The 17,979-nt window shown below is 37.2% G+C and overlaps 1 protein-coding gene across 1 annotated transcript in view; it reads left to right on the top strand.

The window, feature by feature from the left end:
- The window catches only part of LOC117344919 (multiple epidermal growth factor-like domains protein 6), a 194,262-nt gene that overhangs the window by 34,497 nt on the left and 141,786 nt on the right, over window positions 1-17,979 (top strand). Inside the window, exon 2 of the mRNA XM_033907803.1 lies at window positions 3,966-4,103. Coding sequence (XP_033763694.1) covers window positions 3,966-4,103 — 138 coding nt within the window. The remainder of the gene's footprint in view (window positions 1-3,965; window positions 4,104-17,979) is intronic.

Here is a 17,979-nt window from a genome sequence, read left to right on the forward strand (position 1 = left end):
TAATTAGTGACACAAATAAGCTAGATGTAACGCATGGGGTCGGTGGGGGGTTTGCCAAATTTCCAATGAAGTTGTTCTTGGAATGGATCGTCACAAATCAAATCTGTGTGTTTATTGATGCTAGTTTCTAGAATGTGCTATTTAGAGTTTAAATCAAAATTTGGTCTGCTAAATGGTTCTTTATGTTATTAGCTTTTAACCAATCGGTGAAACAAGTTTTTTTTTATTTTTTACTTTCAATCTCAATCCTCTCATAGAATAAGATGAGATCGGTATAATGGACAGTAATTATAATAAGATGAAGCATTCTGTTTCTATAAGATTTCAGAACTTCGTGTTCGTGTGAAAATGTTCCGCAGTTTGTAATACAAAGTAATTCTTTTCATCATTAAGAAAATGGATACAAAAATTATTAAAAGTCGATTACTTTAATCGAGTAAATATCATAGCTGGGGAAGGAGCTGCGAAGCTTCGCTTTAATCAAACTTTTGATCATTTTGCGTTTAATATCAAGGCGTAATTAAATGTGACGAATTTACAATATAGCATTGTCATTTGATTGTCTCCTGTTTGTAGTAAGGTGGTATCTCTCCAACCAACCCTCAAAATATTCTGTCTAATTTCCGCCTCTTGTTAGTTTTCTTCAATAAATGGTACCCCCTCTCCACCCTCCAAATATTCTGTCTAATGTCCGCCTCTTGTTAGTTTTCTTCAATAAATGGTACCCCCTCTCCACCCTCAAAATATTCTGTCTAATTTCCGCCTCTTGTTAGTTTTCTTCAATAAATGGTACCCCCTCTCCACCCTCAAAATATTCTGTCTAATTTCCGCCTCTTGTTAGTTTTCTTCAATAAACGGTACCCCCTCTCCACCTTCAAAATATTGTCTAATTTCCGCCTCTTGTTAGTTTTCTTCAATAAACGGTACCCCCTCTCCACCCTCAAAATATTGTCTAATTTCTCTTGTTAGTTTTCTTCAATAAATGGTACCCCCTCTCCACCCTCAAAATATTGTCTAATTTCCGCCTCTTGTTAGTTTTCTTCAATAAATGGTACCCCCTCTCCACCCTCAAAATATTCTGTCTAATCTCCGACTCATGTTTCTTTTTTTTAATTTATTGTAGCCCCCTCTCCACCCTCGAAATTCCTTCAATCTATGTTAGCTCGTCTTGACCCTCGAACTATCCTGTATAAACTTGCGCCTCCTTTTTGCTTTCTTCAATATATGGTAGAATCTATCCACCCTCAAAATAGTCTGTTTACTTTCCGCCTCCTGTTAGTTTTCTTCAATATTTGGTAGCACTCTTGACCCTCGAAATACCCTGTATAAACGTGTGCCTCTTGTTTGCGTTCTTTAATCAATGGTACCCCCTCTTGACCCTCAAAGTATCCGCCTAGCCTCCGACTTTTCTTCAGTCTCTGGAAGCCCCCTCTTGACCCTCGAAACATCTTGTCTAACCTTTAACTCTTGTATAAACAATGACGAAGTAAATGGCCAATATTCGTCCATTCCCCGTTACAAGCACGATGGAACACTACCGCGCGGCTAGACAACCCGAAACCCTAATATCACATAGAAACAATTTTGAAGACATAAAATACCCCTAAATTTCTCTGATCGAAGAAAAGGCATGCTAAGAGTCCTTTCCCGTTTCAATTACTCATACAAATTCTGTCGTTAAGGCGGTTCGTGGTCACATAGAAATGGTTCTCAACTACCGCTATCCCGGCCATAGCTACTTCAAGAATCCTCGGGAATAATTTCGTTTAAATTTTACCGGAATAAGTCACACGAAGTCAGCGCGCGCGTAAACAGGCGCGAGCTACTAAATGCTGACAAAGGATTTATCATCTTGCCAACCAGGCTGTATGCTCCCGGCGCTGTCAGATTTACACTCAGAAAAACCATTAAGTTTGGAACTTAACCAATATCAAAACGGAAAAAAAAGGTTTAGTGTTAAGGAGATTGATAGGGTACCGAATAAAATAGATCTAGTTCTGTAAAAGAATAAAACCATATGATGAAAACGAATGAGTTGCTATCACGCAGGGGGAAGGAATTGGTTAAGGGTATGGAAACTCGGCTTTGTCTAGAGATACATATGTAGGAGAACCGTTGTCTGGTTACACGGAAACCGTAATATGCTACTCTTCTCGGATATTAAGGGAACCCGTATGATATATATTATATTATAGGGCCAATGAGTATGGAGGTCGAGTTTATCAATTGCGCGAAGAAATTTGAAAGCCAAACATGTCACATTTAAAGTCAAAGTATCTCAATCAATCTAATTTGGCCTAGTTTAAATATGTATTAATGATGTTTGTTTATCTGCCGACAAAATTTCCTTTTTTTAAGAAAGACTTGATATAGGCTGATCACCCTCAACGCAATCTTTTAGATCATCGGTTTATGATAAGAATACGGACCTTCCTCGTTGATACTGGATTCAGACTTTTACATGAATCCTTATAATCAACATTCTACTTTTGACATTATGCATTCCGGGAAATTAATGGAATTCGTATTTTGAAGAATCTAACAAGATGTTGATCAAAATTTTGAACTTCTGTATTTGCAAAAAGTTCTTATTCGTTGGAATATTTACTTTTTTTTTTTACACTTTATATCACATTGTACCATACATCATGCCAATGTATTCGTTCTCATTTGAGAACGTTCTCGAAAGACGACCGGAAATAAGTCTTCGTGAACAATTTTGGGTCATATTCCATGAAAATCACAACTCACAATATGATGAAATACCAGGTCAACCTTTTTTTAAAGACGTATATTGTAAGACGTGTTTTCCAACATTCTTTTGACATACCAAAGGGAACGAACAAGTTCTGCTCCTTTCTCGACCGATTTATTTTGTTTTCATACGAGTATTTTAAACCAAATCAAAGTACTTATCAGAATAAGTAACATTTATAATTTCACCTGTAGATGATGTATTGTCTTGAAGAGAATGTATTGTCTTTAATTTTTTAAAATAAGTCCTTCACCCCAGTTTATACTGTCTTTACGAACTGATTTTGTGTTTTGTTTACGTCTTGCGCCCCCTATCCCCCTCTTCCCTCGAGTCAAGTTTTTTTTTATGTTTCTTGCTTCCGTTTCAACATCGCTGTGTTTCTGTGTTTCTGTGTTTCTGTGTCTCTAGCTGCACATTCCTTGCATACAATTAAATGTTTATTTTTGTGTTGTGTACAATCCAAACTAATGCATTCAGAACACCTATAATTACGTGCCATACTAGTGTGCCTGATTCTCCCTGTACAAGACAACCCGGTATTACTTTAGAATCTGACAGGACTCAGAACAACGCCACGCATACTCGTAACGTACATGTCTGATTGGGGTTTTGTCTCAGCCAAAGCTAACTTCATATAAAGATTTTGTCCAAACGGGTGTCCAAACAGGGTGTCCATGGATTATGGGGCAAGACCACGCATACTGGTGACGTACATATTTGGGGCTTTATGTCACCACAAAACAGCTAACGTTGCATAAAGAAACTGTCCAAATGGGGCGTCCAAACAGGGTGTCCATGGTTTATGAGGTACATGTAATTGATTCTTACTGTACATCGCTCATATTTGATGGGCTTATATCTTCGCCTTATGTATCCGCAACGTTAAGACTTTATTACCTGGAATTCATAGTCAAACTAACGCATGTACACTTTGTGCAACTGCTTTGTTATTTGCTGCTTTCGCCTTCAAACGCCAATGTTCTCTTAATACTTAAAAACAAACTTTTTTATTTTTAAATTAAGGAAAAAACTTAGAATACTAGAATGTTTCTAGAAACCTTGACCTGTATATATGTAGTACCTCGTCTATATAAGTTTTTCTAGCCTGTTGAAATTGTTTATTTGTCAATGACCACTTATATATTTTCGCAATTGTTTTTCGGTTAACATTACATAAATGCCATTGTAAAATATGTTCTTTGTTTTCTAGGCCTAATGTATGTCCGTACCAGGATGTAGAAATGAAGATGGTACGGCAGCCGTGTGCGCAGGCGTACACACGACTTATAAAAGTATGGAAGCCCAATTGTGGCTATAATGGAAACTGGTGTGTCGGGCATGAAAGAAGGTAAGAATTTGATATTTACAAGATAATAATTTATTGGTGATGTGACAGCAGCAGGTCACAGCATAAGGCGTTCTATAATATTGTTAAACATACTCACGTTAAAGATGACGTCACATCCGGTTGCACGATCTGGTCTTAATACAGTGTATAATAATGACAATCGATGCATTCGGAGATTTTAAGAAAACTTACACGAGAAGAATGAAATCGGGGGGAAACCTAGGTGCAGTAGGGTAGAACGCCCGTTTCCAGTTCAGTAATTAAGTGAAAATCCACAATTATTGTAAATATAAACAATCAGGTCGAGGGATACGGTCGCTTTTTGAGAATTAATCAGATACAGGTCTGTCATGCGTAATACGTCTGCTTGATTAGGAATAATTCAAATATCAGATTGAAAGGTTTACTTTTAAACCTTTACTTCAAATAGAGTTAGCTGTACAAGGCGGTGTGTCATAGACGTGGTAGAAATATGCACGAACACATGTAGTTATTGGCACAGGACAATAATAAGTATGCGATACGTTTTTTCATTGTTGAAGAGCGTCAACACGCGCGTGGTACATGCAATATAGTGTACATGTATACTACAATGTAAACGATCCTCCGCTATCGTTGTTTGTTGTGATAAACGTCCTGCTGTGTATGAGTAAACAAACTAAAGATGATTTATTATTGACAAATGTACGCCTCTACATGAATATCTAAAACAAGATTACTTTAAAATAACTTTGACTTAATATGAGCAGATTATTACCAGCCTTTATGGAAAAGGACGTTTATAATTATATATAAGTTGTACAACTTTTGTCAAATTCCTTTTGATTATTTTCAAATAAAATATGTTTACTTAACTAAGAAATTATGTGTGTTCGGAACTCCTCGGGCGATTGGCTATAATTAGATGAATAACAATTATCGGTCAAAGTGTTCCGAAAATTGTAATGTGAGGAAAACAAAATACGATGACAATCCGCCAATTTGCTAACCAAATCACGTGTCAGTAAGTAGGTTTTATGGAAACATATCGCGCCTCGCACGTGCCTCCCAGATCGACAATCTTCTGGACGGCAGAGTAATTAGGTTAGGACTGTTAGCATTGTGGCAGGCTTGCTTACAAGGGAGTAGAATGTCAATTAGTAAAACAGGGAATCTGTAAAGTACTCGATGTCATAGGGTGTTCATTTCTGAGTCGATTTCAACGTAGGCCGATATATCTTTGATAAATTTCACAGGAAGCAATTAAAACAAGATAATTTAGCGCGCCTGGCAGGAATTCCGCAATGTCACCAAGTATGTACATGCATACATGTAGTATTTGCGAGTTCGAATCATGGCATCTATTCGTCGCAAAACATTTTTAGCACATTTAGACGCCCCATACACTGTACTTCCAATATACAGTTGACTACATTTAGGGTTTCAACTGACCCCTGATCCGGAGATAACAGAGTAACACTCCGACCCTGTAATAACAATAGCAATTGTTTATTTTCGTAAACAGTACCGTGCAGAGAATATGAATGTTAACAAATGGATAACAATGATACATGGTAAAACAGGATGGACATCAGGGGGAGGGGGGGATTTTCGCTAATTACGCGGATCCGTTTTGATCGCGAAAATTTTCCCCGCGTGTATGATTTTGATATTAATTTTCGCTAATTTTTCGCTAATTACGCGGATCCGTTTTGATCGCGAAAATTTTCCCCGCGTGTATGATTTTGATATTTATTTGAGTATACTCGAACTACAAACGAAGGTGGGTCGATCGCGAAAATTACCCCCACGCGTATATATAGTTTACGTATCGAAAATGCGAAATTAACCACCCGCGGAAATAACCACGTTAACAGTATTATCAGGGGGTCCAACATTTAGTCGTCTCTTGTGACATGTAATGGACTATATTTTCTGCATGAATTACGTGTTTAAAACACATACATATATACGTTATGTACTTTATATGCATATATGAATTAAATACATAAGAAACATATCTTTAAAAATTCTTAAATATATTTAATAGCGTGAACAAAAAGGTTCTGTAGGATGTATAACGTTGCACAGACATATTGAATTCTGCAAAATCGGTTTAATTCACACACAATTTTTTGCATTGTCGTACATGATCAATCGTATTATGCTCGCGATATTACTTAGTTTCCGTCACGTAATTGGTATAGAAGTATACAGTACACGTACGTATTATTGTTGGTAAATCAGAGAAAAAATCAGAGTCAAAAAGTGTAACTCTCCACTAGACATGAACTGATGACGCCATCATTTTCTGAAGCGATGACGGATGTGGGCTGTTGCGATGTAGGCACATTTTGTAGATGAAGACAAACTCATCGTTCTATCAGCAAAAACTAAGCACGCTTTTAAATAGAAGTTGAGGAAATCTCGACTCTTTCTTTCGTCGGCGTGTCCGAATTATACTACTTTTCATGTGGATTAGTGTCAAAAACGTGGCTAGTACCTTAAAAAAGCTGATACAGCAATTTTGTTCGATGGAGAAATGATTAGTTTAAATAATAACCATTTAAAATCTTAGCTATCTCTGTATGTAAATGTAATTTTAAAACAATAGGACAACATTTTGTATATCCTCTCACACGAAACAAATGTTCTCTGTTTTGTTTGTATTGATAGCAAATATTGCATCGTCACTTCCGGTTGCAAAGTTAACAGTTACTGATAAGAGCTATTTTCCCCTACTGTTGTTCCTTTTCTCTATGCTAACGAAACCTGTTTATATCCTGTACGTTCGTTTATCTTGTAACATTATCAGTATTGTAGTGATTCCCTTTCAATTGACGTTGACAGACAAAAACTATTTTGCCTTAAAGCAGCCTAGGGTTTTCTCCTCATTGTTTGAAAGCTAAAACGAAATGGAAACCCATACAAAGTAACAAATCAATGCTGGAATCTATTTCAACAGTCTGACTATTGCCATGTCGATGTCAGAAATGTAAAAGTTCTTTTAATTGATTTCACACATACCCTGAACAAGACCGTTTTTTCGTTACTCGCTCCTTATCCTGCCTAACTATCATTATCAGTCGGACTGCCTCGGGTCGGATTAAACAATCCCTATGGTGGAGAGAGTGCCTGTAGGGACCGATCAATGATTCGGGGAAGTTTACGTTCGTAATTTATACATGTTAGAACACTAGTTATTTCTACCTCTGTCTGGTAAAGGTCTGACGGCTTATTTTGTCACGTGACCACGCAATCATTTATTCTTTTCCCCCGAATGACATCATAGCTTCAAAATCACGGTAGATTTTAATGTTAGCTTTCATAACTAGCATTTTTATCGTTAAATTAATAGTTCGGTATCATAGAAATGAAAATTCTTTAAGTGAAGTTTCTTTGTTTTATGGATTTTGTCTTAAGATATTATTAGCATTTTTATCGTTAAATTAATAGTTCGGTATTACAGAAATAATAAAAAAAATATTTGGTTCTGTGAAGTTTCTTTGCATTATGGATTTTGTCTCAAGACTTCCCTTTACAGTGGCAATCACAGATTCCTATAGAATTTGACATGTTAGTAATGAACTTAAATTGAAAGTGTTGTTTCTTGAACAAATCTAAACAGCATTAAAGACTGTCAAAGGACATATCGCACATTGTACATAACACTATGGTGCATAATATGACGAAAGAGATATTTTGACCAGTGGACAAAAATATGAACTAGATATTTAAAGGAAAATTAAAAGTTCACATTCCTAGCTGGTTTTTCATTTTCTTACAATCAATTTATATATTTTTCCGGTCAATAACTAAATTGTTCCTATTGCTTATCGAGGTATGTTCCAAAACGGACTTCAAAAGACCACTATGTTCTTCGCTTAAACGGCTACTGTACTTAGGGATTATACCAGAACCACTTTAAAATGACTAGGAATTATGGACCTTCGGTAGAAAGGAGCTGAGACAAAGTCTAGGGTCGATTCTCCTCTACATCACAGTACAAGTAAACAATGGTCTCGCGGTGCCGCAACCGGCTTCTCGCTCAATAATCCCGCGCCCAACACGACAATTAACCGGCCAACGCGATAAAGGGGGAAACACAAAACTATAAAAAATGGCCAGTTGTCGTAACACGTGTGTTTACCTCACTGACTTGTATAAATCCAATATTTGTCTCAATTTACAGTGCTGTTGAATCTTTAATACAAACTAAATTGGATAGTAAATGACTGTCTAAACTACGGTGCCGAACATCTCGTGCAGCTGGGAGCGTTCGATTGATATCGGTTATAATCCTATTTGGTTGCAGTTAGCGTGTAATCTTGAGAGAAACACATGTTTTATCTGTCTGAAACGTCCCCATACCGTTCCATCGTAACCTAATTTCAAAATCATTACGAGAAATCTGCGCTTCTTTTGAATCGACAGAAAAAAAGCTACTAGAAATGACATGAGAGAAATTAAGAGGCCATTTAAATCTACATGACAGTAACTAGCTCTTACAATACGTGTTTACAGTTTCCATAGCGACGAACGTGAAATATTGAATTTCATCTACATCCGAAGAATGCTTTAAATTTCATCATGTTCTTGCCTCAAACAAAACTTAGATAGACAGTGAAGACTATAGTGTTTATAGAAAAGTTATTTTTAGGCTCGACATGAAAGAACCATACTTATTTTGATTGACATGTCTCGCTCTTCTCGTAACTCGACTAAATCGACAACATTTAAGGTTCAACTCAACGAACATGGTTATGTGTTCTCTCCTTTGAACGATTCTCACGAACGTTCTGAACATTGATAGCATGCTCTTTGCTTAACGTCCATATCGTCTGTAAACGAGTTGACAGTTGATAGACTGGGTAGCCCGTTTTCTGTATAATGTGACCGGATGGGGCGTCACACGTGCTACCGTGTCCGAACGAGCATGATATTTCTGCGTGATAACACTTTAAAAAATAGTGGGTTCATCGCCCTCTTAATAGGATTTCAGATTATTGGAGGACAAAACAACAAATTAACTTAACGATAAGAAAAAAAAATTATGACAAGAAAGTAAACAATAAATAAACTTAACGACAAGAAAGTCAACAACATGTAAAGTAAACAACAAAAAAGTAAACAAAACATCAATTTAATCACAGGAAAGTAAACAAAAAATAGACTTGATGGCAAGAAAGTAAACAACAAGTAAACTTGACGACAAGAAAGTAAACAACAAATAAAGTAACTCGACTAAAGTTGACTCTGGACGATACACAAACCAAAGTGAAAATCCTCGTTAATATTTTACAACATTGCGTGAAATTCAAATTGTCAGGATATTTAACAGAAAAATATCAAAACGGAAGTCGTCTGATAACTCCAGAGAAATTCTGAAGGAATTAGACCTTCTAAATGGTTCGCGTGCAATAGTACATAGGATTCCATTCGAGGCATATTTACCCTACATCAGGCATATTTAAGCCTATCTATCATTTGATAATCTTCGCGTGTCGCTGAGCTTGGATTAATGGAACTGCATGCGTTACTATCTTTTGATACAGATACAGAAGTCTAACTTTCGTGCTAGAGCCGACGATATCTGCCAGAATAAAGATTGTAATTACCCACACACAAACAAGCCATTCTTATCCATTTGCTGGTATTGCTTTTGTTTTTTTTTATTTGCATAGCCTACACAGTCCTGAGCTTTATATGTATAATATTTTGGTGAATAGATCCAGATTTTATTTAATGTTCACAATAGAAGAAAAAAAATTACAGAAAAATCAAATGTATTATAATTTGACGAAGGAAAGAGCTAATCATCGCCAGACATAGATAACAACGTGATTTCCTTTCCTGTGCACGGGAATGACAAGAAAAGTGGAAGTTAAATAAGAAAAAATCACCTCTTAGTTCTCGATGTCTCAGCCTCTTGCAAGACGCGGAAAACAAATCGCGTCACGTGCTCTCGTGCGAGCACGATCTCACGTTGTATAAGGCCATCTCTAATTGTTATATACACCGATGCCAGTATGAAATCTGTGCTCTTCTGAAAAAGTCATCTATACCCGTAAAAGTTGTTACTTCGTTGGAAGTCGCGACGCAGGTAATCTTGATAGAGTGAAATCGATTGCATTGTAATAGGGAGCTTAGGACACAATATAGAGCCCGGAATTACACCGATATTAACTACTAAGGGCCGACATGAAAAACCAGGAACCATTCTAATGAATAAAGACTTTAATTTCTTCTACAGCTACTCGAGATTGTTTCCAACTTCCATGTTATTGCTACATAAATCCCTTTGATGAATACTTTGATTATTCGGACGGTAATATTATGTCTGTACATAGCGCTCCTAAAATATTAACAATGGAGCGGAAAGCAATTTGTGAATGCACCAAATATGGCGACAATTGTTATAGTCATTCGTTTATAAAAATGTCGCAATCTAGTTTTTTAACCTTATCCCTAAGACATTTAAGTAATTTGTGTGGAACACATCGCTTTGCAAGGCTGTTTGTTTCCGTCTGCATTACACGTTAAACTTAAATAAGTTTAAAAGGCTTATAATTACTTTTTTCCAGAGCTGCTGTTGCTAATTTAGTTCTGAGATGTTGTGTTTTTGAAATGTTGCGGATTCAAGATAACTAAATAGGTTTCGAGATGTTGCAGTGTTGTTGTCTCGAAATATTGCAGTTTCGGGACACATACTATTTTTTTTGAAATGTGACAGTTTCAGGATGCTACAGGTTTTGTTTTGGTTTCGAGATGCTGCAGTTTCGAGATACGCATTGTTTTCGAGATATTCAGTTTTGATTTATATGCGTATTGTTGTTTCCAGCTTTAGTATGGCGGTTTCAAGACGTGCAGTTTTGTGATACAAACGTTGGTATCGATATATGTATAGTTGCAGTTTCAAAATACATATTGGAGTTTCAAGATGTTGCAGTTGACATTCATGATCTATTTATTCAAGTTGTTGTATCTAACAAACAATTCATCTATCTATCAATTCATTCGAAGAAGAAGAAGAAGAAGAAGAAGAAGAAGAAGAACAAGAAGAAGAAGAACAAGAAGAAGAAGTGGACAGTGACACTGTAATTTCCAAGGATACAATAAAATTCCTTCTCGACCAGATTGGGTGTTACATTGACAGATTTTACCGTTTTAATTAAAACCTAGTTCCGTTTATGTAACCAATACATAAAAGATACTCGTCGCCCGATTACTCGACCTTGGTGATGATCAAACTATCACTGTCTCGCCTCGTAAGGAATATTTGATTAATTATTTTTTTCTAAATAGAAGATATTGGTTTCTTTAATTCATAAAACATAATTAACCAAGAGAGGACGGATAGTTTTTTTATGAACTATTCATTAGGCCGGCCTGCGAATCGAAATTTACCATTAGCTAATTTCGTTTTCGGATGATAATAAATAACGTTACAAATTTAGGTTAATATTCTTATCCGGGAGTTTGTAGATTGACAAATGGTTTTCGCAGGAATTAGTATTTTTTAGCGAAAAAAATATATCGAAATTCATGAAGTCGTTCGAATACTGCCTTAATTCAATCAACACGTTAAACCGAATATCACATTTATCCGAATATCGTGTTAATCCGAATATCACGTTAATCCGAATATCACGTTAATCCGAATATCACGTTAACCGGAAACTGCTAATATGGATATCGGAAACGTTTAAACGTCACTAAAAATGGAGAGTTTTTGAAATTCTTGTTTGTTTTTTAACACAATGAATCCTTGCCATCAAAAGACAAATCTCAAGATTCGCGTGGTTATAAACCGAATAGTATGCTATGCTGGGTAAGACATTTTTTGGCATCTTATTGACATGTATTACCGTGAGATATCATGACTTTATACATGTATGTTTGTTGGGTTTATCGCCATGTAGGCAGCCATGGTCATTTTCAGACGGAATCTCCTTGTAGTAGTTGGTGAATACATCACTGAACAACATACGGCTCCACGACAAACACAAACCGGCACGGGTAGGATACAACGAACCACGCACCTCGGGATCTTCATCTTAGATTACGTGCACGTGACCGGCGCTCTATCCGACTAGCCCCCTAAATTGAGATTACGTGTCCTATCACACTAAGCTATCGAGGCCCCCTCGCCTGAGATTACTTGGCCGGCGCTCTGTCCAGCTGAGCTATCGCGGCCCCCTCACCTGAGATTACGTGGCCGGCGTCCTATCCGACTAAGCTATCGCGGACCCCCTCACCTGAGATTACGTGGCCGGTGCCCTATCACACTGAGCTATCGCGACCCCCTCACCTGAGATTACGTGGCCGGTGCCCTATCACACTGAGCTATCGCGGCCCCCTCACCTGATAATACGTGGCCGGCGCTGTATCCGACTGAGCTATCGCGGTCCTTAGGCTAAAAGTTAATAGCGATTTACATGTAAAGAAGCTGAACACAACTTGCAATGTCGTTATACAACTTCATTATCTAAACAAGCGGTTCTATATTCTCCTGTGTTCTCATTAGAGTGACTCTATTTTCCTTTCATTTCATCGTTAAGGTCAAGGTTGTTTTATATATTCATTGTGTGTTTTTCCCCCGCTATACAAGCGCTTTTCTAACGCATGCAAAAATCGCTGTCACTGCGACGCCAGTGTTGAAAATGTTTGAATCGGATTATGGAAGGAAATGAAGCGTTTACAAGACTTATACATAGTCTCGGATTAGCGTAACGTCTGAGTCAGATGACGGACGGATAAAACTTTAAAATGAATATATGCATAAAAATTTTAGTGAGGTAGAAATGATTACGGATGTAAATGCATAGGATTCAGAACATACCATTTAAGAAATTAGTTTACAGGCATATGTTCGCGAAAGAATACCAAAACGTTTTTTGCTCGGGATTTTCTTCATGTGTATTGATTTTCATTCAACTACAAAGGAAATTGAGTATGTCTTCACGTGCAAATCGAGTTATATGGCAGTAATCTGTGTGTTTTTATCGGCAACGCAGAATCAAATCATTGAAAAGGGGGAGAAGGAACGATCGTTTAGTGTACAGTTAATACCATTTACGTAAACGTAACGTAAGGTTACAGTATATTTAATACTCTCGCAAGGCACGAGGCCAAGAATGGGATAAACAGTCGAATATTGTAATTGACTTTAACTCGTCATATCCTCGATGATACATTTACATATAAATGTATAATTATACAATTATACCGAGGACACACTTTTGTTATATATATTTTTTTTTTCTATAGATATATTAATAAAGTTTCTCGTGAGGTTTTTCGTTAGTTACAGGTGGACATTTGGACATTTTTATAGCGCGATCACATTGAAATATAAAAAAACAATAAAAAAAAATACCACACTCCGAAGTACAGGTCGAGATCATGATCATGATGTAATCAATCTCGTCCCCACACCTCCACTCCACTAGCCCGACCCCCGGACCAATGACCCCGGTGTTAAGTAGTTACACCCGTATATACAATGTCTTTTAGTGAAAACAACATATTTAAGAGAATACAGAACTGTTATTGATTTAATTGGTTATTTGCAATGCTTATCGACGCAAGAGGATTTTCTCCACTCAGTCGTTAAACTAGCGCGATTTGTGTTCGGAGCGAATGCTTGGAGGTGACCAGCGTTGTCCGAGTGCGTTATTGTACGACTACCGACCTCTAATTGTCCTCTAAAGTTCTATATCGACAATTGAAACCAGTCTTCAGTGCTAATTTTTACGTGACCATAACAATGAGTCATGAGTGTTTGGTTACTTCTTTCCACGTTCTTTCCTCGGGCCGTTTAAGCCGCGGTGGCCAAGTGGTGAAGGTGTCCCGACACTTTATCACTAGCCCTCAACCTCTGGGTTGCGAGTTCGAAACCTATGTGAGGAGGTTGCCAGGTACTGACCGTAGGCCGGTAGTTTTTCTCCGGGTACTCCGGCTTTCCTCTACCTCCAAAACCTGGCACGTCCTTAAATGGCCTTGGCTGTTAATATGACGTTAAACAAAAACAAACCAAACAAATCCTCGGGCCCTGCAAGAACCGAACCCTGGTCTCCGGCGAAATAAGCTCCATCAACTGATTGACAGACTGACCTGCTCCAAATAAGTCTCTCTCTCCTTGCTCTTGTAACGCATGCGCATACGTTTCTCTCCATTTTTCGCAATCATATATATGTCTCCGATATTTTTACCATGCTATCATTTGCTGTATTCTTCCTAACATATCTCTCTCGTCCTGTATATGTTTCAATATTTTCTTCCCCTTTTCAGTCCGTTTTCTATGGAATTAGTTATTTCACTTTACCTAGCTCTTTTCACTACCTATAATCAAGTATGCGTCTTCTTTCATCTTCCCGGCGACGCATATTTGTCCATGTATGGCGGTTTCTATATCAGACCGAATTAATTTGGCACTTAGATGGTATATGAATGCATTTTGTTGATATTTGTAAAACTTGCTTCATAATTTCTATAAATTAAACGTTTGTCGTAAATTCGGAGCAATTTCGAGAATCCTCGAGTTCATGTACAAATCCATATGGGTAATTTGTGCACCAATTTTTATTCAACACAGAGATATCTTAGGAAAGTTCGAACTCGTCACAGCATCATCTTGATCTCTGACCTTTAAACGCTCCATTCCCGATAAAGACATTACTTCTAGATTTTATTCTTGTAGAACCACCATTGGCGCAGTTTGTAACAGGTTATGCCATTGGTTTACTGTCAAGGACATTCTAATAAGAAAAAGGCATTCCGGAAAATTCCGTAACAGATTAATTTTCCCTACTTTTAGGTAAAATATAACAGATGAGTAGAACTAAAAAAAAGTCGATAGGAGACATCAGTAGTTACGTCACTGTTAACATAAACTAAATGTTGATATATTGAAGGTCATCAAGACCAGAGAGCAATGCTATACCGCGTATCAATTATATTAATCATTATTTAAAAATGAATAGAAGTTGAATCCAATATTTTATGACCAAACATATAGTATCCCCAACCTTATATACGACATATCAGAATACCAAATTAAACAAAAAAAGTGTTTCTTGTTGATGATATGGATGTCGCTAATGCATTTAATTAATTTAATCAACGTTTTTGATATATATTGCGATCGAGAATTTTATCTACTTTCGATACCGCGATTTCCACTACAGGGCTGATTTAAAAATTAATTAATCAAGGTAAGTCAGGTTAATTATTTTTAAATGAATCATAACACACCAAAAAGATCAATTTCAATTAAAGTTGGACTATTATTTCTTTAATGTATTACGTACAAGTATATGTATATTAAATATGTATGTATATTTTATTTGAATTGGAAGATATACCGATTAATGATTTCTTAAACCATCATTGCCTTTGTACAAAACTCCATCTTCAATAACATAGCCGAATCGCAGTGCTGTCATGCGCGTGCGCTCGCGTGATCTAAGGTGTGACGGTACGATGCCTCAGTTAGTTAGTGTCCACACTAGATTGAGCTAATCTTGATGGACAAGCCCAAAATTGACGCAAACTTTCCGTTCAACGTTTCACAAGACAAGTAATAGACATTAATGGAAGATAATTTGTTTTATTTACAAGTTACATGGTGATTTTTTAGACTTAACATCTCTTCAACAACACAAATGTCAAATCTCCTTCAGTTACCACACGGATATCGGAGCCAATTAGTCAAGAGGGAGTAACGTGGGGGTCATGGTTGCCGTGGCGACTGTCGCAGACACTACGCATGCGCTGTAACCGCCATCTGCTTTGTGTAGCTTAACGATAACACTGAACGTGTTTGATTTTAGAATTGTTTAAAATGTACAAAAATAGAAAATTGTCCTTAATACTGACAGAGACACTAGAAAGGCTTCCAAACCGAATCACGAAATTTATTGTAATTGTTGATAGGTCAAAATAGCTGGAAGACAGAACACATTTATAGCGTAGCATATGTCACATGCGCGCGGCGCTGGAATTTTTAAATAGACCCGATTTGTGCAAGAGACAGCTTGGGAGAGTTAAGCCTCATGTTTGGCTGTTTTACGCATATACGACATATATTTCATACCTAATTGGGTCATCAAGGACAATGAACTTTCTAGACGTCGATATTTTGTAATACTTGACGATTAAAATGGTGATGATGAAATTTTATATTTGGATGTATAATTCCTGTTTATAAATCACAAACGAATACCTATAAAGTTTAGCAGCAACTCGGCTTTAAATCACAGAAAGTACTTATAGAAGCAACTACATCAACTTTGTCGATCGATGGGAAGAATATATATTAAACATTAGCACCTTCTACACTAAAATTGAGAGCTAGATACATTAAAACCGTCAGTGATGTTATGGACATCATACAGCTGTTTCGTCCTTCTAGGACTCGTCAGTGATGTTAGGGACATCATACAGCTGTTTCGTCCTTCTAGGACTCGTCAGTGATGTTAGAGACATCATACAGCTGTTTCGTCCTTCTAGGACTCGTCAGTGATGTTAGGGACATCATACAGCTGTTTCGTCCTTCTATGAGTCATCAGTAATGTTATGGACATCATACAGCTGGTTCGTCCGTCTAAGGCTCGTCAGTGATGTTAGGGACATCATACAGCTGGTTCGTCCTTCTAGGGCTTGTCAGTGATGTTTGGGACATCATACACCTGTTTTGTCCATCTAGGACTCGTCAGTGATGTTTGGGACATCATACAGCTGTTTTGTCCATCTAGGACTCGTCAGTGATGTTAGGGACATCAAACAGCTGTTTCGTCCTTCTATGACTCGTCAGTGATGTTAGGGACATCATACAGCTGTTTCGTCCGTCTAGGACTTGTCAGTGATGTTAGGGACTTCATACAGCTGTTTCGTCCTTCTAAGTCTCGTCAGTGATGTTAGGGACATCATACAGCTGTTTCGTCCTTCTAGGACTCGTCAGTGATGTTAGGGACACCATTCAGCTGGTTCGTACTTCTATGACTCGTCAGAGATGTTAGGGACATCATACGGCTGTTTCGTCCTTCTAGGACTTGTCAGTGATGTTAGGGACATCATACAGCTGGTTCGTCCTTCTAAGGCTTGTCAGTGATGTTAGGGACATCATACAGCTGTTTCGTTTTCGAAGAATTTTCAATGATGGTAGGGGCCTAAATGTTGATACATGGGAGGCCAGAGAGGAAACTTACAATGTATAATACAATTTGTAGATTGAAAGAAATGCCAAAATCTGGACTTGGAGGTGCAATTGTCCTCTTAGGATTTTGAAAATTCAAGCATTAACTTTTAATAGCAATATCGAAGTTTCAAATTCTCTTTATATTTTAAAACAAAAATCAATTTCGTCTTGTCTCTATTATTCACTTCCGGACCGGAAGTAGGTGCAGGGGACCCTTTGATAGACGTGCAAGAATTTGCCGAACATTCATCTACCGCTTGTTTACATTTCAGCTCATTGAAATACACACTTTCTTTCCATCAAACATCTGCTTTAAGCATTCACTTTATATGCTAATTTGAATACTTGAAACGACTTTTAATCCTTGCATATTCGTATTCGCCAGATTCCTCGCGTGTGTTTACCTTGAGGTCAAGGACGTTATTCTCGTGATTCTATTTTTAGTACAAGTCTATACAAAGCCCACATACGAAAATATCTTGTCACCTATGTAAAAGCATACATGTTCTTTTATTGTGAATTGTATGTGTGATGTTAGAATACGTTCAATTGATATCTTTCTGTAAGGACAAACTCTATCACTTATCATATAATGACGTAATTATTAAACTGATATCGTAAGAAAAATTGAATGAAAAAGAATGATCTTGATTAATTCGTTGACTACGTGTACATTTATATTAAGTCCTCCACTTA

This window comes from Pecten maximus, chromosome 16 (assembly GCF_902652985.1).
Source record: "Pecten maximus chromosome 16, xPecMax1.1, whole genome shotgun sequence".
NCBI lineage: Eukaryota > Metazoa > Mollusca > Bivalvia > Pectinida > Pectinidae > Pecten > Pecten maximus.